This window comes from Charadrius vociferus, unplaced genomic scaffold (genome assembly GCF_000708025.1).
Source record: "Charadrius vociferus isolate BGI_N301 unplaced genomic scaffold, ASM70802v2 scaffold828, whole genome shotgun sequence".
In the NCBI taxonomy this organism is placed as follows: domain Eukaryota; kingdom Metazoa; phylum Chordata; class Aves; order Charadriiformes; family Charadriidae; genus Charadrius; species Charadrius vociferus.
In genome coordinates, this window is record NW_009649708.1 from 630,575 (window position 1) to 654,217 (window position 23,643).

Below are 23,643 nucleotides of genomic sequence, written 5' to 3' on the forward strand. Positions count from 1 at the left end.
CAGGAAGTCTGGTCTTTAGAAAGCCATTTACAAAACCGCTTTAAAGCCAATTACCCAGTGATCATTTCAGGAAAAGGTAAAGTTTGAAGGAAAAGAGGATTTATTTATTTTTTAAACTATCTGGTGCAGCTGAAAGAAACAGGTATTCTTTAAGGCCCCCAGGCATAGCAGCTAGCCTTCATTCTGCAATGGGTGGGCTGCCAAGACAGCAAACATCAAAACCACATGGGAAGGGGAGTAATCACAGCCATCTGACTGTTGTGTGTTTCAGATGGGATTCATACACTCACCTGTGCCCTGATGCTGCTAAATACAGACCTTCACGGCCACGTAAGTAGTACTCGGAGATGCATCCTTCTTTTTTTCCCTTTCCAGATTAGAGGCCTGTCCCCTTATGCAGGATGTGTTGCTGGAAAATTGAGATAGATCAGCAGAGAGTACTCTGACCAGCTCCAGCAGGAGTTTTGAGTGCCAAGCCCAGACCTGGGGACAGTCTTCTTAGTGTCACTCCACACTCAAGCCACAGGCATACATATCTCCTGCTGACACCAGTTAACTTATACGGGCACAGGCAATGCAGCTTTCTTCCCAGGACCTGTTGCATGCGTCAGCCCTGTCCCAGAAGCTCTCATGGAGGGGTCTTCACCACCAGTCTCTGTGAGGCTGGAAAACAGCAGCACCAATTGTGCTGCTGTTTCTTGTGGTGCTTCTTGTGGAGACTTGAGTCTCCTCTCATCCCAGAAACTGCTGCAAAGGAGTCAGTGGTTTCATACAGGTGTAGATTTCACCTTTCCTTCCCAAAACACAGAGTATGTCCCAGCTGTTTCTTTTCCCCTAGATGTAACAGACAGCCGCTGGAGAGTTTCATATCACAGAGGCCTCTGGACAAAGAGCAGGGTGAGCAGAACTCATTGCCCAAAGGTGTGGTTGAAAAACAGCAGAGGCTGTTAAGAAGATCTCTCACTACCTTTTAGAGGCTTTTTTAGGCAGGATAGGTTGGATTTGTTCCTAAAAGGTCAACCAGAGGGTAGAGAGGAGAGTGGAGTGGGAGGAAAAATAACTGCAGAGGGAAGATAGATGGGACTGAGCATAGAGGGCAGCACTGGGACATTGTGTACCCTTGGAGACCCCAGCCATAGTGTTCATCTGGGAGTATGCATGGACTCTGCAGCCTGCACAGTGCTGTGGAAGGGTGTAGGCACTGTTGACCCAGATCTCCCTGCTCTCCAGCCTTATGGTGTAGGCATAGAGCATGTCTGTGAGCATCCTTTACAGGAGTAGAGGGGCTCCTCAAGTCTCGGGTCACTGAAGTACTTTCTTTCATAGCCCCTATGAAGCCCACACCTGGAGCCACAGAATCCCCAGAAGTTGTGTGAAGATGGAAAGGGCATGGGGGGACAGCTTATTATAGGAGCCTGTGCATGTGAAACCTTCACACCCTTTTTCTGCTCCATAATCCCATGATTTCCAAGCTGTATCATCAGAGTCCTCTTCTGCCTCCAGCTGGTAACAATTTGATTTGCATCTGCAGAGACTTCTCTGATTTTCTCTTTGTTTGCCTGCTAATGAGGGGATAGTAGGCTATAACCCTGCTCTTTTTTTGCATACTGGTTTATAATCATCTTTGAGAGGAGCCTTTTTCTGTGGGGGTGGGAAGAGGACACTGTATGAGTGCCCTTCACCTATGAAGGCAAAGATGCAAAGGCCACCAGCTTCACCTGTGCCACTCTGACAGTCCACCTGAGAGACCCTCCCTATCATTACAGCACAGATACTGCTTCATGACAAGGTTTGAACACAGCAGTCAGTGAAGGGAATTACTGGTTTCAGCAAGAGCATCCGTTCCACATGTGCACTGTGGCCTGCACCAAGCTGGTTACAGCTGTCGCAGCCTCATCCTTTGGGGAACAGGCAGCCTTTGACCAACGTTTACACTGGCCACTGGGTCCATTCCCACCCACCTGGTTGCCAGTAACATGTCTAGGCAAAGTGTCTCTGCATGCAGTGGGATAGCAGTGGGGACAGCTTCTGGGAGGGTCTCACCCAGCATTCATCCTTCAGCCATAATGGTTAGAGCCAAGGAAATATTTCCATCAAAGTATTTCCTGCAACAGCAAAAGCAGCATTGTGGCAGAAGGCAAACTATGCAACTTCACTCCAAAATAATCTTATTTTATTTATTTTTTTTAATTAAAAAAATCCAAAATATGTCTCTGGGAAGAGAGAAATAATTGAAAAGGCAAAAAAACCCCCTAAACCTCACCTTTCTATTTTTCATTGGCAAGCTAGCTAAGAGGCCTGGTAAGAAGAAACGATCTCATGCTATCTAGGCAAATTAAAAATACCTTTATTTTGCCAAGTGTAGAAATGTCTGAGCTTTTCACTGAAAAATCTTCTCTTTATTTTTCTGCACGTGTAACATTAATTTCTTCGTCTTCTCCTTCTCCTCCTTTTTTTTTTTCTTTCTTCTGCTCCTGGAACCTCTCTTTCTGCTCTTTAACCCTTTACCAGGTGGTAAGTGCAGTCATTCTAGTGGGGTTTTTTTAAAGCACTGCCATTTCACTTGTTTTTTTTCTGTGTTAAAAAAAAAAAAAGGTTTTTTGTTTGTCTGGATTCCTAAGTGGTTGTGCAGTGTCCTTCACTACTTAGCAACCCATTAGCAGCTGATATGCATCACATGAAATTCTCCTTGTGTAAAGAAACTTCCATAAACTGCAGTGTACTTGTGTGACTTGATCTCTCACCCCTTTTTGTTAAAGATGCTGTCATGATATTGCTTATCACTTTTCATTTTATTCCCTTTTTTAATATTGTGTGTGTGTTTCAGTGTTTTACCGTACATTGCAATTCCTTTGATTAGGAAAGGGTGGTTGATGTGTCTCTGTAAAGGGGCAGTTCCCTACAGCGTTGTCTCTAGAATGAGCTAGTCATTCCAGCAGTGACCATCACATATACTGATTTCAGGCTTAAAAGTAATGAGACTGGCTTAAAAACATGAGATTTGTACCTGGCCACACTGGAGTTTTGCCTTAGTCCTGTTGAGTTTCTACCACAGGTGCACTGAGACCCTGTCTCTAACTGTCCAGAAAACTTACTGTCTTTAAAATGAGACACTCCATTTTCATACAATCACCTGGAGTTGGTGTTTAAAAGCCAGCAGTCACCAACAAACATTACAAGCCTTGTAGTATAATCCAGATTGTTGGAACTCTCTACCTTGCTCTGCTGGTGCTGTTTGAGCTCCAGGAGATCTTAGGAAAAAGTAAGCACTCCTCTGCTCCATCTCTGCCCCTTGGAGACAAAGCTTTGGGATGTCTGCTTTTCAACCGTCAGTGTTATCCCTCCTTGTTCAGAACTGCTGGCCATGGAAAGATACTGATAAATCAACGCCTATGCATCACCAGCACTCACAGTTGCATTTTGGTACTTTAGCAAAGCCCAGCTTCTGTAGTCACATTGTAAGGTGACAAGCTTTAGCGTTTGTTCAAAAAGTAGGCCAGCAGCTCTCATGCCACTGAACAAAGCTTGAAATGGGATCCCTGGCAGCTCCTAACTCCACATGTCCATCACTATTAATCTTGCAAACCCTGTGATATTCTCCTTAAGCGAAGCTTATGGTTTGGTTTTAGCAATAGTGATTGTGTTAGTAACACTGGGAGAGCTGAAGAGCTCTGAGATAGGAGCAGCTGCTGGCATCACCTGCAGAGTGACACCAGTCTGCCCACAGCAGCTTTATGTGGCCCAGGGGTCGTTGGTACCCAAAGTTTGTGGTTTTTTTCACTGCAGCGGGGTGATTTTGTTTCTGCAGCCTAGAACACATCCACTACCAGATCCCTTGGTCCAGTCGGACCAAAGGCCCTCACTGCACTTCAAAGTATAAATGTAGTTGTTTGTGGTTTTTCCCCTGAAGATGAGTATTTGGGAAGAGGTCAAAAGAGCGTGAGTGAAAACAGGGCCTGCTAGGGGCATGATGCTCATGCTGGGAAGTTCACAGTCACCACTTTGCAGCTGAGACGTTTGATGCCTGGGGCCTCCAGCCCACAAGCTCAATTGGTTTAATATCTCACAGAGGGAGTACTGGGGGCAGCACCCCAGATAGCCACCTTTTATTGCCTCTGGCCCCCAGGAACCTGGTTCTCCTCCTGGGCTTTCGCATGGCACCTGCTTTTCCCACTGAGCACCCAGCTCCATACTCACCTGCCCAGCCTCCTGCTGCTGAGAGGCAACAGCCATGGAATGCCGGGCTACACTCCAGAGTTTTCTGGAGGTGGATGGAGCTATCCTAGACACTTCAGGTGATGGTCTGCAATCATCTTAGGTGAATCAGCTCAGCAGCAGATGGCTGAGGCCCAGAGGAGGCAAGAAGCCAACTGTAAACAGGGGATATACACTTGGTTGAAACAATGGGATGGCAGGAACAGCCCTGTCTACCCGCCATCAGATCAGTCTCATCCTTCCTAAATTATTCTTTGTAATTTATTCTCTAACCACCATCATGCACCTTGTCTCTGCGTCTCTCCATTCTTGTACACTGTCTGCACTCATCCACCTTTGTCCACCCATTCCCATACTGTCTCTACCCATTCATCTAACTACCCATCCCTTCTCATCTATTTAATCCACTGTTCACTCACTTGCTGTCCATCCAAGCACACCATGGTGCTAGCTGATTATCTGACAGTGAATTCTCATGCTTTGCTGCATGGCCTGGAGAAAGCAAAGATAGGATGAAGTTCTTTTCTGCCAGGGGGACATTTCAGGAATAGTAGATACCTGAGGCTGTGAAGCAGCCTTGTTGGTTTGTTGTATTGCTGGTAAGTGACTGACGCACCACAAAAAAGCAAAATGTCCTCATCTGTGTGGCTGGCCAGAAATAAAGATGTATCTCCCTACCCAGACGTCCCAGTTCAGCAAGGGACATAGAAAATCTGAACACTGAGCTTTGAGGTGTGCAGATACATTCCCCTGGAGGTTATGTCCACATAAAATCATAGAGTGGTTTACGTTGGAAGGGATCTTAAAGATCATCTAGTTCCAACCCCCCCCTGCCATGGACAGGGACATCTTGCACTAGACCAGGTTGCTCAAAGCCCCATCTAACCTGGCCTTGAACACCTCCAGGGATGGGGCAGCCACAGCTTTTCTGGGCAAACTTGGCCGGTATCTCACCACCCTCAGAGTGAAGAATTTCTTCCTTATATCTAATCTAAATCTACTGTCTTTCAGTTTAAAGCCATTACCCCTGTCACTCACATCACATGTGATGATCTTGCTGAATCAGCAAGATGGCCTACTGCGTAAGAAGACACCCCACTGCACCTTCATACTGGCCCTTTCCAGAGTTGTTCCTGGGATTCCCCATACTTCCTAAATACTGTTGCAGTGTGTGAAAGCTCAGGCAGGCCCTGGTGCTGGTGCCGTTGATAATGAGGCGCTTGTGATCACAGAACTCTTCTTTTGTGAGTGTTGATCAAGTGAAGCTGCAAAGTCCTGTCCTGGAGTGGGTTTTTGTTTTCTCTATTCAGCTGGTGTTGATTTGGAGGCCCTTGCAGGGCTTTGTATTGGAGTGGCTGGCTCCAGCCCGTTTCTCAAAGCAGTGAGCTGAAGTGTTAAGATATTGTTGACTTGAGGTTGCATTGCATCTGAGCCACCCCAGCATCCTGTGCTGAATCCTACTGACAGCCACCCTGAATCCTGCCCCTGACTCTGCAGTGCTTCAACAACCTTGTCCAACAAGCTGATTCACAGGATTAGCATCCTTGCTGGAGCTTTCTCGTCACCTCTTCTGGTTGTCAGAGAAAGGGTATGTTTTCATCCCTCTCAATTGCTCAGCAATTAGCTGCTTTTCCACAGTGTGGCTGCTGTCTCGGTTGAGCTCTTCTTGTGCAAAAGAAAGAGACAGATCACAGAATAAAAAAGAAGCCATCCCCTGGGATTAATATACGTCCCAGATGCAATATGTGAGAAACCCAAAGAAGGGCCTGCAAGGCTAGTAACTTGTGCCACTTTATCTCACTGTATCCACTCACTTCCTAAAAATGTGTTGGCCTCTGCATTCCTTGCTGGATCACTGCAACAAGATCTCTGCAGGCAGAAAGACCTGTGCTGTGCACTCCGCCTTCCTGCCTCAAGGCAGGGGTTGTAGTAGTCACCTTCTCTCTATGCAAAGTAATTTGGTGCCTCAAGGTGTCTCAGGCTACATATCTACCTCACCTCCCAACTCCCTCCCTCATGGAGGTTCATTACTGCATTTTTTTATGCACTCTCTCACCCTCCTTTCTCTCTCCATCCACACACCACTGTGCTGCTGGCATGTTGCTTTTTTTGGCTGTAATTCACCAGCCAGCAAGTACACAAATCTCTCTTCCCTCTGTTGAAAAAACCTAGCGTGCCTGCAGGTTTCCCGGCAGCTCTTCTGCAGCTAGTCTACCCACTGAGCACTTGCTGGCAGTAGCCTCTAGCTATGGGGTCCACTTATGGGCATCTGCCGTGGGGCTCCCCTGTGAGAGAGCAAAGATGGCTGAGCCTGCGTGTTCTGCCGCACTGTGTCCCCAGGCACTGCAGATTTGTAACAGTGCTTTATCCCTCTTTGTCTTCATCTCTCAAGGGTGCCTGCTCATCTGGAGCTGGCACCAACAGGAGGCATAATTAAGAGTATCAGACAGAGCTGCTCAAAGGCAGCGCCGGCTCCTTGTGTACTATGTCTGCACACACACGGCAGGTATGGGGGGGGGCATTGTGGGCTAATCCCAAAGCCTCACTCTTTGCTGATGCTTTCACCTGGGGAGAATTCTGCCTCCAGGTCATTTGTTGTCCATGTTTGTGGGCAGGGGTTTCTTGTATCAGTCTCTGTCAAGAGGTTATTCTCCTGCACGGGTACGTATCTTGCCCTGTAGGGCATGTCCTATATCGTCTGCTGCAGCTTCATCCCCTCCCAGTTAACCAGTGAGGCCCTTCTTCCTCACTGAGTCCTTAAGCAGGGTCCTGGCTCTGCTGTTCTTGGCCATCCTCCCAAGTCCTCCTGGATAGCCACCCTGTCGGTACCTTCATGCAAAGCCCACCCAGCATCAGGATGCTGTTGGGATCCTTAGGACCACTGGTGGCAGCTCGTGCTCTCCTCTCACTAACTCCATTGTCCACTCCATGTGATGTCACCACAGTGTCCATCCTTGGGGACTTCACTCCAGGGTTGAAGGCTGCAATATGACATGGCAATGGAGACACCTATCTTTCCTTTGTAGTATCAGAATCCTTTTTCTGAACCCTACAAGTTCCCCTGACTCCTCTACACCTCTGCTCCAGTCCTTCAGAGAGGTAGAATCATAGAATCATAGAATAGTTTGGGTGGGAAGGGACCATTAAAGGCCATCTAGTCCAACCCCCCTGCCATAAGCAGGGACATCTTCAACTAGATAAAGTTGCTCAGAGCCTCATCCAAACTGACCTTGAATGTTTCCAGGGATGGGGCATCTACCACCTCTCTGGGCAACCTGTGCCAGTGTTTCACCACCCTCATCATAGAAAATATCTTCCTTATATCTAGTCTAACTCTTCCCTCTTTTCATTTAAAGCCATTACTCACTGTCCTATTGTAACAAGCCCTCCTGAAAGTTTGCCCCACCTTTCCTGTAGGACCCCTTTAAGTTTTGAAAGGCTGCAATAAGGTCTCCCCAGAGCCTTCTCTTCTCCAGGCTGAGCAACTCCAGCTCTCTCAGGAGAGGTGTGCCATCCCTCTGATCATCTTTGTGGCCCTCCTCTGGACCCGCTCCAGCAGGTCCATGTCTTTCCTGCGCTGTCATGGACAAGCCCGATACTTTCCCCCTTCCCACAGAATCACAGAATGGTCAGGGTTGGAAGGGACCTCTGGAGATCATCTAGTCCAACCCCCCTGCCAGAGAAGCGTCACCTACAACAGGCTGCACAGGACGGCATCCAGGTGGGTTTTGAATGTCTCCAGAGTGGGAGACTCCACAACCTCTCTGGGCAGCTTGTGCCAGTGCTCCACTACCCTCAAAGTAAAGAAGTTCCTTCTCATGAAGGGTAGGATTGCAGGGAGAGGCTTAGAAAGAGGCTGCCTGCCTCCAGCCCCTCGACTCTTGCAGTCTGAGAAAGTGATTCAGGGGTAAAGAAGTTGGGAAGTGCCACAGACTGATATCAGGGATGCCAGATGACCTGGCAGCACCAGCACCAAATAGTCTTGGCATTAGTGTGTTGATGATGATGAGTGTGTTCCAGGTTGCAAGAATCTCCCCGTGTACGTGTATTGCCCTCACATGCCACAGCACTCACGTTCACACGATACCAGTAGCTGAATCATCTCTCTTCGTAATGGCAATCAAAAATTATAGTTTCCGTGAAGGACGAGTCATTGCTCAATGCTGGCTATCTTCAGATGCTGACACTGCATGCTCACACCATTTCACACACGGCAGGCTTGGAGACCCATCGAAGCATTGGAATTTCAAGGCAGTGTGAGTGCTTGTCTTGAGTTTTGCGACACAGACCCTGTACCTGCACCAACCTGGAGACCAGAGGTGAGATCACTTAGAAAGTTTGGAGCAAAAGCCAGAGAGGTTATTTTCAGGTGTTTTATCTCCACCATTAAAAAATAGGTCATTTGAAACATTTGGGTGCTGGCATGAGCAAATAAAGCAAGGAGCCCAATAGAAAATCAGAACAGAAGACCTTTCAGCTTTGAGCTCTTGAGGCAAATGCAGGCTTCACTGCTTCATGTAAAATTGTTCTTTAAAAGACACTCTGAAGAAAGACAAAACTCTTCAGAAGTTTAATGAGCTGCTTCTTTGCCTTACAGAATATTGGCAAAAAGATGTCATGTCAACAGTTCATAGCAAACCTGGATGGGCTGAATGATGGGAAGGACTTTGCAAAGGATTTGCTGAAGGTAATGTGATATAAATAGACAGTGGGATACAGTCATTATTATTGTAGTGCCATCTAGTCCTGCTGGGGCACTCTGAGCACTTGGATCAGCATTTTCCAGTGCACAATTGTTTCATTAGAAGAATTGCAACCCATGTGGATAGCTTCTGCTAACTTGCAGTGAGCCACCAGAGGTCTGTTCCCTGGTGGTGTTTTGTCCAGATTTGTGGCATATCTGCCGTCAGAGCATACCAGGGGTCCCATTTCCCCACGGTAGCTCTGTGATGCCCCAGACAACACACAGAACAAGGTACCTCCCACCTCCAAATACGATCATCTGGCATTGATACTTTTCTCTGCCTTCACTTCCATGTAATTAGATGTGGTGGTCCAACACAACTAGTCCAGTACCATTGGTTAAACACCCCAAAGCAAGTATTTCCTCCTTCCACGTGGTTTAACACCACCACTGTTGTCTGCACCTGCTGCAGGTCCGGCAGCCTGACCTGGATTTTGCTGTATGGAAGGAGGTTGAAATGACCACTGCCACATCAGGGGTGCCACATCATGCTTTAGATGATGCCCCTGCCTCCCAGCAGACCTCACCCCACCCCTCAGTATGTTCAGGGCCGCCTCCCCATTCTGCTTTCCTAGCCCTTTCCTGCTTCTTTTCCAGTGCCCCTGGGAAGCCACTGGAATTTGCCACAAGAAGAACTGGAAAAGCTGATCCCCAAGGTCATTCATCCCTCCCCTGCTTCTCAGGGCAGTGTTCAAGCCTTCACTGTCCCTTTCCCCTAGTTGAGACACTGGAGGTGTCTTGGCATACCCCAGGGTCTTCTGCCATCTTTGTGTAGGCCAGGATTCACTCAGGACTAGGTGCAGCACCCAGAATTAGTAAAAAATGTCATGTACAAGCTCCTGAGCAAGGCTGGATGCCAGACCTCTCTGCTGATGATGTGTCGAGTCCAATACCTGGTGTGGCACATAGACAAAAAAGAGTGTAGCAGGACAGCAGTTGTCCTGCTCACTGGTGACTGCTTCTCCAGGACAATTCAGCAAGGAAGGTATGTCTCCAGGAACACAGACAGGGTGTGGAGAAGATGGTCTCTGCAATCCAGATATGTCTTCCAGGAGAGACCCAGCTAATACCATGTTCTTGTTTCAGACACTATATAACTCCATCAAGAATGAGAAGCTGGAGTGGGCCATGTAAGTATACGTTAAACATTTTAGAGCTAGTGTGTCTTTCAAAGTAGCTGACAGGTCTTGAGTCATGTTTTTAGCCCCAGAAGCTCCCAGAACATATCCTGCCAAGCCCTAAAGCACTGAAGTCCCTCCTGCAGGCAAGCTGGGTTTATTTATGGCTTAGACACAAAAGCAGACAGGGAATTTGGTGGCAGTCTTTGAACACAGGGTCCACAAGCATGTTCTAAAGGAAAGGAATGCCCTCTTTTGTTTACTATTACACATATAAAATGCTGGTCCTTCTCCAGGTGCTTCAGAGGTCTTTGCACAAGTAGCTCAAGATCTGGGGTTATTTTGGTCACTGAGACTTTCCACCTCTTCCACTTAGTTTCTTCTGGAAATAGTATCAGAGAAACACTCAGGCAGGAAGGGACTTTTTGAGATCTCCAGTCCAGCTGCCTTCTCAAAGTATGGTCAACAATGAGTTCAGATCAGGATGCTCAGGGCTTTGTTCAGTTTGATCCTGAAAACCTCCAAGGACAGAGATCCCACAGCCCCTCTGGATCCATGAACCAATGATTAATTATGCTGAAAGTGACTTTTTTTTTCTATCCATTCGAAACCATGGTTGTTTTGATTTATGCCCACTGTCTCTTGTCCTCCTGCCATGCACCATAATGAAGAGCTTCGCTTTCTCTCCTCGATAACCTCCTCACATATTGGAAAGCTGCTATGACGTCCCCCAAAGCCATCTCTTCTCTAGACTGAACAAGTCCAGTTCCCTTAGTCACTTCTTACATTGCAAGTGCTCCAGCCCCCGGGCATCATGATGGCCTCTGCTGAGCTCTCTCCACCTTGTTGTTGCCCTTTCCTGTACTGGGGACCCAATACTCTTTACTGTATCAAGATAGGATGTAATGAGTGCAGAGTAGAGGAGGATGATCACTTCTCTCAGCCTCCTCACTGTGCCGCTGTTACACAGCCCAGAATGCTCTTGGCATCTGTTTCTCCCAGGACACACTGGATGGCTTCTGTTCATCCTGCTGTTCACCGTGAGCCCCAGGGCCTTTTCTGCAGAGCTGCTCCCAGCCAGTCAGCCCTGGACAACCCTTCTGCAGGACCACTCCACCCCGGTGTAGTAGCACTTGGGTGCTACACTGAGTCAGGCTCCTGTCCCTCTTGAGTGGTGGCCCTGTACCTCTCATTTTCATGTCATCCACAAACTTGATGAGATGCACTCTGTCTCCTCCTCCAGATTATCAATTTTTTACCATGAAACAAGTCTGGGAACAGCTAGCATGGTGGCCTCCATGACAGGTTCACACAGCACCTTCCTCAGTCCTTCTTCCCCTGCTCTGCTACCCACCCCCTGCCCAAAGCACTGGCTAGGACCCTCAGAGAGGGGCGTTCTCTGCTCTCCAGCCCCAACCCCTCCCCACCACTGCCGTGGGGAAGCCCATGACAGACCTAGGGCCTTAAGCTGACACAGTGGATATTTCTTTCTCCTCTCCTCCTCTCCTCTCCTCTCCTCTCCTCTCCTCTCCTCTCCTCCTCAGCCTCAGACCTCTCTGGTCTCCAGAGGGTTGTGGGACTGAGCAGGACCTTCTGGGCCATTAGCTCCATCACCTGCTCTTCTCCTCATATTGTCCTGGCGAGAAAAGTGTCTGGAGACCATTTGATCCTACATCCCTCCCCAACTATCTGAGTCAAGCTTTGCAGAGTGGGAGCTTCCATTGCCAGCCATGCTCGGATGGCAGCAGTGCTCACTGTGGGCCAGTGTCTCCTTCAGGAGAGACACAGCCAGCCAGTGGTGCTGAAGGCCAGTGATTTCTTAGTGGGTCACGTAGCATCGATTTCACTTTAAAAATAATCTTGCATGGCATCTGCATGAGAGGAACGCAGCAATGACAGCTCTGCAGCAGAGACAAGGTTGTGGGTGGACATAGTCACGAGAGGGAGCTCTGTAGCTCCGCAGAAGGTGCCGGTGAGACGGTTTATGTAAGGGGAGTTCAGCAGAAGTGCATCTGCTGGCTGGATGCGGGCAGTGGTTACACAACGCCTGACAGCACAGCCTCCCTGGCTCAGGCACATCCCAGGGATGTCAGCCCCTGGGGTCCCTCCATGCAGCCGTGCAGTTCCAGTCAGCAGCATCTAGACCCCATCCTGCCATCCTCCACGCACCCCGCTTGTATCATTGCACCCCCTCATTCACCCCACACTAGCCTGGGACTTGCCTTACTGCAGGGTGTCCTGCTTGGTTGCAGATGGACAGGCTGCAACACGACAGACTTCAGCTCCTCTGCTGTGGGACAGATGCTCCCCGACGTGGGGTACCTGATTTTGTTTCAGAGACGTGGCACTGAGTCATAACCTTGCACAGGCAAGACCTTCTTCGCCCTGCTTGCCTCTGCCTTCTGTCCTTGTGCATCCCAGGGAACAAAATGCCCTTGCTGACAAAGCCTAATTGGGCAGGCAGGTATACCACCACCATCCTAGCAGTAAGCAAGATCTCAGAGGGGTCCCTCTGGTGCAGCTCAGAGAACTGAACCCCACTAACTCCCCACCCAGGTGTAGTGTTCTGGGCTCTGACTAAGCCCCAGGACTCCTGTGGGTGCTGAGGACTGACAAATCATTCTTCTCTTCCAAGAAGTGTCTGATGCTTAGGCCATCTACTTGCTGCAGGTGGGGAAGTGTGGTATTTTAGTGCTCACATCCCAGCTAGTGGATTCAGCCCTGTGTCAATTTAAACATTGACATGTATCACACTGGGCAGAAATTCCCTGTTTGCTTTCCCTCCTTAATGTCCCAGGGACACTGGGAAATACCACTTCCTATACAAGTTCTGATTTCTATGCACCTGAGTGGGTTTTACTCCAAACAGGCTTGGTGGCATCATCAGACACTTCTCTAAGACGCTCAGCCCTTGCTGTCCAGGGTCCAGGACCAGGAGATCTGTGAGGAGAAGCAATTTTTGTGGCAATGACCAGCATTTCTTGCTCTCTGCTGGCCTGCCCTGAGGACATAAATGGGGAGCTGATGTATAACCTATTCCAGAGTTTGTGTTTTTTGATCAAGTGGCCCATGTCCCTAATGTCTGCAGAGCTTTTGTTCCTCAGAGATGCAGAGGACATTCCTCAAGCTCATTCAGCATCTAGGAGGCCCCAGGGACTGCCTCTCAGAGGCTGAGAAATCCCGGTGATACCTGGACTTCGTCAAAGAGCTTCCTTAAGCTTTGGTTTTAGGGCACAGAATTGGAGGCTCTCCCTTTGAAATGCTTGTAGCCTTCAGCAATGGTGTGTCTGAAGTTTACTGGTGTTCAGACAAGCACCCATTCCCTTACCTGTTTTGAGTAACCTCACAGTGGGACCACTGGGACAGTTACTTGCCACCAACGCTCCTCCTAGATCACCACCATTGGCACACTCTGCGTGTTACAGTCCCTGCATCTCCTTTCATTTTCTCTCTCTTGTAATAAATAACTCTGAAACCAAAGCAGATAAGGCACACTGTGGCCCGGCCCACATGTCCTCCACTCAATCTCTTCTCTGACTTTGTTTCCAAGTGATGAGGACGAGTTGAGGAAATCACTCTCGGAGCTGGTAGATGACAAATTCGGAGCCAGTGCGAAGAAAGTCACAAGGATTGTTGACAGCAGCAACCCCTTCCTGGACATCCCCCAAGCGCTGAATGCAGTCACCTACAAGCACGGTGTCCTCACGCGTAAAACCCATGCAGACATGGATGGGAAGAGAAGTACGTGTTAATGGGACAGAAGGAAGTGTGCCCTAGGTGGTACCAGAGCCTGCCCTAGCCTTCTCCCTTGCTTTCCTGCGGAAGGCATTTCCTTACCGCATCCCAGGGAACACAAGAGAGATCCCCAGATCCATGAATGCCAGGGCACAGGGAAAGGAATGTGTTTTGAGGCATTTGTAGACATGAATGTCTCAGACATTTGTAGACATAGGATGCTGCAGTCTTCCCTTCTCATTGCCAAGGAATCTAGCAGTGCCTGTCCCACACAGATAGACCTGGTCTTCCATCCTGTTCATGGGCATAATCCTGGATCCCACACCCTAAGTGATGGAGTGAGGCTGGTTCCACAACAGTTGTCCACCCCAGCCCTGGCCTTGGGGACAGTCTGGTCTTCAAAGCTTTGTTCCTGTCCATATTCTGCCATGTGCTGGAAACAGCTGCTGTGTGCCTGCTGGGCAACAGGATGCATCAGAGCTCTGCTGTCAGCATATGGGATTACAGGAAAGGTACAGGAAAATATATTTGGGAACTGTTAATGAGCAGAGATTAATGAAACCTTGGATAACCCCTTTTGCTAATTGATATGACTGGCCCAGTCACAGCAGCCAATTGAAAGTCTTGAGTACAGATTACCACCAAAGGTCTCCCTTGCTTCCAGCATTTTCTTAATAGCCCATGCCTGGAGGATCAGATGTCTTGTGGTGAAGTAGATGGCTCCCCTCACCTCCCGCCCCTCTCCAGCTTCCAGCAAGCTCTCTGTCCCCAAGTCCGTCAAGATGGCTGGTGGTAATGCTCCCTCCTTAGTGGAACAGAAGCTGCCTTATCCAGGGTATGTCTGCCTAACTCATTTGAAGCAGAGGAGCTCAGGGAATGTCTCTGCTCCTCAAGCATTTAGTCCAAGGAACATGAACCTGGGTTTGGAGGAGCAGAGACTTCCTGCACGTGTCCACTGGTACCCCTATACCAGATCATCTCTGGTTTTGACCTGCTTGTGTTCCTGCTGGGAGGCTGCATCTCCCAGCCCATGTGTCTCAAACACGTGTCCCTGCAGACAAGCCACTCATAAGCAATAGCATGGAGGTATATGAGGTCTGGGCATCAGTGCATGCCTGTGGTGGGTCAGGAGAAGGGTTGGTTTCACCAGAAATGTGAAGGTCAAGCAGCACTGGCAGAAGCAGACATACATAATTAAATGTTCTTCCTTTTTTAGCTCCCAGAGGAAGAAGAGGTTGGAAGAAGTTTTATGCTGTGCTTAAAGGGACCATCCTTTATTTACAAAAGGTAACCATGGTGGACTATCCCATTTGCTGTTTCATGCTGTCTCCAGAACAGTCACGCTGTCCTACGCAGCAGACCCACAGATGCAAGTAGAGGTGAATCCATGCCCTAATGCATACATGGACATCTACAGAGTTCCTCCAGAGACCAGTATACAGACTGGAGGATGCCATCATCTTTGGTGGTGGTGTTCATGCTAAGGGTGCTATTCAAAGCCTCAAAAGAGGGCTATACAGCAAGCAGTATGAAAGAGGGAACATTGAGGCAAGATTTCTACAGAAGTGCCCCAGCAAGTAGGAGCTGTTGGGGAGGATGAATGAACAGATGATGTGGAATACGTGAAATAGGATGTTGGTGAGACACGTGATAGGAAGTTGAAGAGGCTTAGCATCAGACCAGTCTTATCCTGCCTGTTTTATTTTCTAGCACAGATCTGATTATGAGCATCTTCACTGAGTCTGGTACGGACCATGCTTAAAGTTTCTCTTCTCCTTCAGGACCTTGCTGAGCTGGGTCCTTCCATGGGTTGCCAAGTGACACGTTCTGCCTCTCTTCACCTCTGTTTATTCTGTATCCACCTCTAGTCAACACAAGTATAAATCCCAGGTCCTCATGGGAGGCGAAGTCACGATGGAAGAGCTTCCCTGCATGCTATAGCATTCAGCTCACTGCCTTTCAAGATAATTGGATGCTAGGAGGATTTCCATGGATAGTCTTTTCTGTGGGAAAATTCAAGGAGCCTGGATAGGGGCTCACTTGAATGTCAGTGTCAGCCAGCCAGGGATGCCAAATGTCTGTTCATCATGCAATAGCATAACCCACTGAACTAGGTCTGAACTACCTTGGTAGCACATGCTGTGCAGTAACCCATTGAACTCACCTTGCTGGAACAGCACTCCCTGTGGGTAGATGTTCCTATGTATTGCAGCATCTCCAAAGCAATGAGAGTAAACAAACATTGGATTATATAAGAAAGGCAAAAGGATCCTCAGGGCAACATGGAATTATGACTCAGAGCTGGTAGCACACCCCAATGATTCTCATGTTTTGCCAGATCCTATGGCACATGTCACAAAGCCAACAGAAATCTGGCAGCAGCTGAGCGTAATTTACAGTATGGGTTGCTGCTGGCCAAGTGGTATTTTTACAGCTTTGACATTCTCTTCTGCAGCTGAGGGATGCTGCAGCATACAGGAGAGCCCAGATCTTCTCTAGCCCTCTAAGTGTGGTGGTCTTCAAGTCAGTGGCACTCTTCTTATATCTCAGCCTCTTGTCTCGTAACAAGTCTCCAGACGGAGTCCACCAAAGAGGTCCTCGTGCTGACCATGGTGATGCATGAGGATCTAACTTGTACAGAACTACCATCACCATTTAATTTTAGGACAGTTTTTCTATTAAAAAAAAAAAAAAGGCCAAAAAAAAAAAAAAAAGCAAGCAATTTCCTCAAAATCACAGGAATTATTTGGATCTAAATGAATTTTTCACCAAGGACTTCTAGGGCATGTCTCTTAGATAAGTGTGTTGAGGGGGTATATATTTGGAATGAAATACACTTTCAGAACAGAATTTGCTTCTAAGATTTGGCTAGGTTATGAAAGTGTCTGACAAATAACAGCCATGACTGATGTGTAATTAGCAGGAGGGACTGGAATTGCCAAGGGTGCCCCAAGGAAGCAGCATTTGGAACAACAAAAATTAACCTGAGGAACGTTTGGGCAAAGAGGGATTTCTTAGTCATGATTTGCTGCCCGACTTTATATGGTCCTCTTCAGAGGATTCCTTGGGCTGGGCTTGGCTGTAGATAGTCTCTATCAGGCTTGCAGAGACAGGACAGAAGGATGAGACCACAAAGTCCTTGCCCTACTACTTCCAAACATTCCCAGCACCACAACAGAGAGTGGATAAACATCCACCTGCCTTGTCGAGTCTCAGTGCAATTTCTTGCCAATGGGTTGGTTTGCAGAACAAGAGAGTTGCACAATACAGGAAGGAAATGATGTGACAGCCTCCCAAGCTTTCAGCGGATAAACTGCCTGCAGATAAACATAAGGTAGAACTTGGCTTGAGCGCAAATCACTGGGAAAAGATTCTCTGATGTGAAGAAAGAGGAGAAAGTACCTGCTTCCAGACCCACCTGACACCATGGAGCACAGGTTCAGCCTTCTCCCGTTTTTCACTGTGACCAAACCAGGGGTCTAGACTTTAATAGGAAATTCCTATAAGTTTAAGAGGAAACTCTAATCAATTTGGTTTTGGGGAGCTAGTTGAGTAGAAATAAGAGTGAGAGAGAGAGGGAAGGGGAAGAAGGGCCTGGGAAGACAGATGTATAGACAGGATGAACGGCCAGATACAGAGAGGTGGACATAAGATAGGCAGAAGAGGGGGTGGGTGGGTGGACAGATAGAAGTCAGTCTGTTAGAAGCAATTCAGGCAACAGCCATAAACCTGCTGATGTAGAGATGTCACATGTCATTGATTTGCCAGTATTAATTGCTGGATTAGCATGTTCTAGCACAGTCTGCTGAAGCAATTGCTTGATCCCCTAAAGGGATGCAGCACAGTCTTGAGGAAGAAATGCAGGCTTGGGAGCAGGGCACACCTCTCCTGCGTTCTAATCTGTACTGGGCACTGACTCACTTGGTGGCCTTTGGCAACTTACTTCATCTCTGTGAAATGGGGATAATAACCCTTAATCACCACACACAGAGGGGTGTTGAGAGGAACGATGGAGAGGTATAAAGCGTGATGTCCTTTTATATGGACGTACTGGAAAGCATACAGGTCTTCCCACAGGGTCTGCCCTTGCAGCCCTCAACCATGAAGGAGTTACCAGCACAGCCCCAAGCCATGGATTCTGTCCCATGCAGGCAAGCCCTTGCCATGGTAGTGCGACTTGGAGCACCAAGTTCATGACCCAACTGAAAAGAGTGCAGTGGTTAGTTTTCCACATTGAATGGTTTGGTTAGGCTAGTAGGTGTGAGCTGAAGAAAAGGAAAAAGAGGAAAACCCACTCACAAGCCAGAGCCTGAGACATCTCTGTAGCTCCATGTCCATATTCACATCACTGCTCAGTGTGATGAATCCACAGGAGAGGGCCACAGAACCAATGCACTGGGCTCTCTCACCCCATCCAGGTGCCCTACAAAGGCAGGCACAAGAGGTACATACCTTTTCTTGACAAAACAAGCTTTGAGCTGGGGAGGTCATATTAGTGGTGGATCTCCCACCACCTGCTGGCAGGGCTGGGCAGCAGGGGAGAGCTGGCATCAGAAGAGTGAACCAAAGACACTAGGTAGCACTACTATGACAGAAACTAAGCCCAGGCAAGAGGGTGGTCTGTGCATGTTTAAGCAGAGCCTTTGTGCAGGTGGGAGAGGTACATATCTCTCTACACCATCAACTGAAAAACCAAAGCTGAAAGTGAGTGAAATGAATTTAGAGGGATTCTGAAACAAAGTGCCCATAGCAGGGCTCAATTCCTGCAGAAGATACCCCCAAAATAGACCCTGAAAATTGATGACCCCCACCATCCTACACCTGGAGAAGCAAGGGAAAAATAAACATGTCACTATTCAGGGCCAGGGGGCTAAGGATAACTGGGATGGTGTGGCACAGTGTACCTTGCCCATTTCACAGTGACAAGTACTTGTGTGAACAGAGCAGGACACATAGGACAAAAATTCAACAGTACAGTGATACCAAATTAACCCCTCTGCCAGGAAACGTATGGCGGGATAACACCATGAAAAAGGTGAGAGTGACATTAGTGGTACTATAGCATGGACAAAACATTGCCTGAAATTGCTCCAAATATGATACTGCTTATGTTTTAGTATAGATCAGTTTCTTGGAGATTTAAACCTATGTTACTATTATGTTTTTGGACATGTCTTTTCCTCAGCAGCAGTTTATGCACACACTTAAACTGACATCAAAACTCAGAAAGGAGTGAGGCAAAATGTAGAGAAACTGCTGGAGGCTTTGGAGCAGAGCTGACATGCTTTGCTGAAGGGCAATGGGATTATTCTCCAGGGGAAGGCTACATGGTGTAGCCTACACTGCGGTGTAGTGTTGGGCACCGTAATGGCTGCAGCCGTGTGTGGGTGGCATCATACAGCCTTGGAGCTGTTTGCGGAGGGAGCCTGTTTAAGAGCACACAGAGGTCTCCCAGCATTGGCAGCCATCCATATCATCATGACTACGGCAGCACAGGCTTATCCTAAGATGAGCTTCCTGGCAGAGCTGGCCCGTGCAGAAGTGAGCCTCCAGCATCATGCACTCCTGCAAAGGCAGTCTGTTTCCACCAGCTGAGAGGCAGAAGGTAGAGAGAACCTGCTTCATTCAACCTTATGCTGATTTACTGGGCCCAGTGTTAGAAAAAGAAGATGATTTGGCTTTACCTTACACCTACATAGATGCCTGTGAACCTGAAATCAGTAGAGGCAATACATGATGATACCATTTGAGGAGAAGACGTGCATTAGTCAAACCAGTTCACAGCTGTGTCAGTTTCTCCCTGTTACATGCCATTAAGCCTAGCTATTTGCACTGTGTTTTCAGAAAGCTTATTTTGAAATTAGAGATCATGAGCATCACAGTCAGATTTATTCAGATCCAAAGAGCTTCAGCCTTGGAAAAACATCCAGAATTGAAATTTTCTCTGCAATACATGAGGCCTGAGCAGCAATGTGTTCCTCAAGCGACTATTTGTTTCCAAGTAGGGTAACATATTATGTCCTCATAAGGCAAAGCATTTGTTTTTCTTTGTTAAAAGGCTAATGGCCCATTCCTCTGGCTACTGAAATCCCCACTGTGGAAAGGTCATCTATGCTGCCCTGCAGTGCAGCCCATGGGAATGTCACCCTGAACGCAGGGTCCTTTGCTGGAAAGCCAGGGCTTTTCTTTGGGGTTCACCTGTAAGAAGGCAGTTGCATGAGCCCGGAGCCCATGCCAGACGTTTCTGGCCTCAGGGCATTTCTTTGCACAAGGCCAAGTATCCTGTGCTGGTGAACACAGTATGGCAGCCACTCTCCCAGATGGGATGATTGCTTCTAAAAACGACGGAAGGAAAGGCTTCAGAAGCTTATTTCCCATCAGGAGCAAGGATCTGGGTGAGCCACATTCATGGGCTGGGGAGTGCTGGTCCCTGGTGCTCTGAAGAGCAACAGAGGGAAGACCTTTCTGACCCTAAACCAGGGAACAGCCTTACTGACCAGGGTTGGCAACCAGGAGACTGTAGCATGGTAGCATTCCCTGAATGGCTGGATTTGTACCACCAGGACACAGGAAAAAACATTTTTTTTGCAAACCTGTAGAACAGACCAAGCTCTAGCTTGAAACCTAAGGAGGGGCTGGGACACATAGACCACCGCCATTGGACAGAGCCACCCCTGTGCTGACAGCCAAGGACAGTCAAGGAAAGCAAAAGATAAAAGCGAGTTAGTCCGGTAGGTTTGCACTGTAATCAGCAGGGCAGGGCAGGCCCTTCCAGGGATACCCTCTCCTGACATGGGCTCTAACATGGTCGGGGGTGGTATGGTCATGGTTTGTTTTAGCCAGGGCCAGGTTTTCTTGCATCCATTTATCTATGCATGCATGCATCCATCCATCTGTCCATCCTTCTATCCCACCACCCGGCTGGACCAGCTGTTGAACTGGCAAGGGCGCAGAGCAGGAGGGAGGGTATTGCTTTAAGTGGCCGGGACCTCAGTCACTGGGAAAGCGAAAGGTAAACACAGGATTGATTCAACTTTTTTTAAAAAAAAAAAAATGCTGTGCCAAGATCATTCTTTCAGAGTCCCATGTTCAGTGTTTTCTATCTGTTTGTAAAATATATACATACATAGTTATTGCTACATTCCCTACTTGTGTGAAATTGTCCTTTGGTGGAACAAGTAAAGCAGGAATACAGGGAATGCTGCTGTGATTTGCAAGTGCCAGTCTAAAGAATTATATGAGGGACCATGCCAAAGGGGTACACGTACTAAAGAGAGGCCAAGCGTGGTCCAAGTGCGCCATGCTCACTCCGGCAACTGCCCAGCAAGCCCCACACCTGCACGGAGGTGCACTGGCTGCAGGAATGCTGCTGTTCCAGGGCTGCCCGAGCTGGTGCAAAACAAGAGCCCTGATCCTCCCACCACACAAAGCTGCAGCACCAGGGCAGGCACTCGCTGATACCTGCCGACAACCAGGAGTTGCATCCTGGCTTGAGCTCTGCACTATGGGTGAAGCTCTGCAGAAACCTGGCCCTGTCTTGTGCCTTCCCCAAAGCCTCGGGCATGTGCTGTGTTAAAGATAACTATTGATAATTATGTTTAAAACTTTCATCTCCTTCTTCGCATCTTCCCAGTGAACTTAATGATGGAAGAAGTTGCCAGATGTTAATTATTATCATTATCAGCTCCTAGCATTTACTGTACAAAGCAGTGCTTTTCCTGGTCTTAGCACTCTGTGATTATAGCACAGAGAGAAAGGCAGGTTCATTAAAGTAGCCCACAAATGTTAGTGTTGTCATTATCCAATTAACATTCCTCTTCACAGGATGAATATAAACCGGACAAAGACCTCTCTGAAGTGGATTTGAAAAATGCCATCCGTGTGCACCACGCCTTAGCCACGAAAGCCTCTGACTACAGCAAGAAGTCCAACGTGCTCAAGCTGAAGACAGCTGACTGGAGAGTCTTCCTCTTCCAGGCCCCGTAAGTACCAGCTCTTCCTGCAGAGCCTGGACGGGCAACCTGACCTCCAGCCACCACCAGACTCCCTCTGACCTGGCCAGATCAACACATGCATTAGGGGACAAACCTGGGCGGGGGGAGGAAGGTGCTGAGCAGGGGGGCTGAGGGTGAGGTCTGTAGGGCTGTGCAAAGGACTTGGCTGTGGGGTCACAGTTTCTGCTGGTCACTTTTGGTCCTGGAGGTCCTTTCTCATCTGTCACCAAGGTGGGCTGAGCAGGATGGGCTGGGATGTAAAGGGCTGAGTAAAGGGCTCCCCTTACTAACTTCTGTTGTCAGTCTGTGGAAGGGACAACATCTATACAGTGCATTGAACTAAGGAGCTGATGGTTCCCCTTGCCAGCTTTTGATGGGGGACCTGTCTAAAGCTCGTTAAAGAAGTCTCCCCAGTCAGGCTTATCTTCTTTCTTTGTCAGTCTATTGCAGAGGAAAGTTGCTCTGCTGATAAGTGTCGAGTGTGATTGAGTCATCTTCTGTCTGATGTTTTTCTTGTCTCCTGCTGAGATAGGTGACATTGTAAGTTGGGCTGGGGTATGAATGTCAAGCTAAAGTTTGACATCTGAATTTGTGCAGTGAAAACCCACTCGAAGGCTGGGGGGAGCAGCACCTGAACAGATCTGATGAGGAACCCTGGGCAGTGTCCCACGAATGACACAAATGAGGGGTCCACCCTGCTCCGTGGGACCTCTGTTGTGTGGCTTCCACTCTCCAAAGAGCAGGATATCCTTGACCCTTGCCACCGTGCTACCTCTCCTCAGTTCCTCAGTGACTGCAATCAGAGATGATGAGGAAGGCAGGACTTCCAGGGCTTCAAGAGACAGACAAAAGCCCTGAAATCATTAAGGCACTGTAACGGAGCCAATTAACTGGCGTTTTCCTCTGTTCACAGCCCAGGGTGGCACAGAAATGGCTTCAAAGCATGGCCCTCCTGAAAGTGGCTGGCTCTGGGGCTGTTCTGAGCTGGCTGGTCCCGGGTCAGGACCATTTACAGACACCTCTTCTTTTCTCTCCTCCTTCATAACAGAAGTAAGGAAGAAATGCTCTCCTGGATCCTGCGAATCAACCTTGTTGCTGCTATTTTCTCTGCCCCAGCCTTCCCAGCTGCAATCTGCTCCATGAAGAAGTTCTGCCGTCCGCTCCTGCCTTCGTCCATGACAAAGTTGTGCCAGGTAATGGATGAGAGAAGGAGTGATGGATGGGTGCCCAGCACTCACCAGCCCTTTGGCATGCAGCTCAGGCTGAGCCCGTCTGCAGCTCCCTCAGCTCCTACCTGATAGACACATTCAGGGCAGTGAAGTGGGTGACTTGGACAGTCAGTGGCAAATCCCAGTGTCTGGCCAATGCTTCCTTTGCAATGGCTATAAAGCAACCCTATGCACACACTCCTGGCTGTATGGTTGTTGTCTCTGGCTTGTTTATTGGCCTTTGCCCATCATATCCCAGCACCTTTCTGTTACTGGAGTTGAAACAGCTGCTGCTACTGAGCCCAAGAGCTGGCAACAGCCCTGGTTTATTTTATAACATGGCACTCAGAAGTGGCACCCTGTTGTTTCTCGTGTCGAAAAGCCACAGACAAAGGGGAAGTTCAAGTCCCACTCGGTGGGGAAGATTTTCTGGAAACAAGGGGACATGGTGCACCAGACCATGGCTGCCTAAGGCTCAGTTAACCTAGAGCAATGGGCAGCTGCCATCCAAAGAGTAGCTTTTGTTTGCACTGTCCAGGGAAAGCCCAACATGCCTTAGCATCTCCAAAAAGTAGGGACACACTGCCACTGGCCCCCAGCAAACGGGAGGACAGCCTGAAATGTCAGAA

At 48.4% G+C, this 23,643-nt stretch overlaps 1 protein-coding gene across 1 annotated transcript in view; it reads left to right on the forward strand.

Annotated features, from left to right (window-relative positions):
- PSD2 (pleckstrin and Sec7 domain containing 2) overlaps positions 1–23,643 on the forward strand; it is a 44,685-nt gene that overhangs the window by 19,225 nt on the left and 1,817 nt on the right. The window contains exons 6-12 of the mRNA XM_009890692.1: positions 272–330; positions 8,813–8,902; positions 10,046–10,089; positions 13,628–13,818; positions 15,029–15,099; positions 21,637–21,794; positions 22,855–22,999. Coding sequence (XP_009888994.1) covers positions 272–330; positions 8,813–8,902; positions 10,046–10,089; positions 13,628–13,818; positions 15,029–15,099; positions 21,637–21,794; positions 22,855–22,999 — 758 coding nt within the window. The remainder of the gene's footprint in view (positions 1–271; positions 331–8,812; positions 8,903–10,045; positions 10,090–13,627; positions 13,819–15,028; positions 15,100–21,636; positions 21,795–22,854; positions 23,000–23,643) is intronic.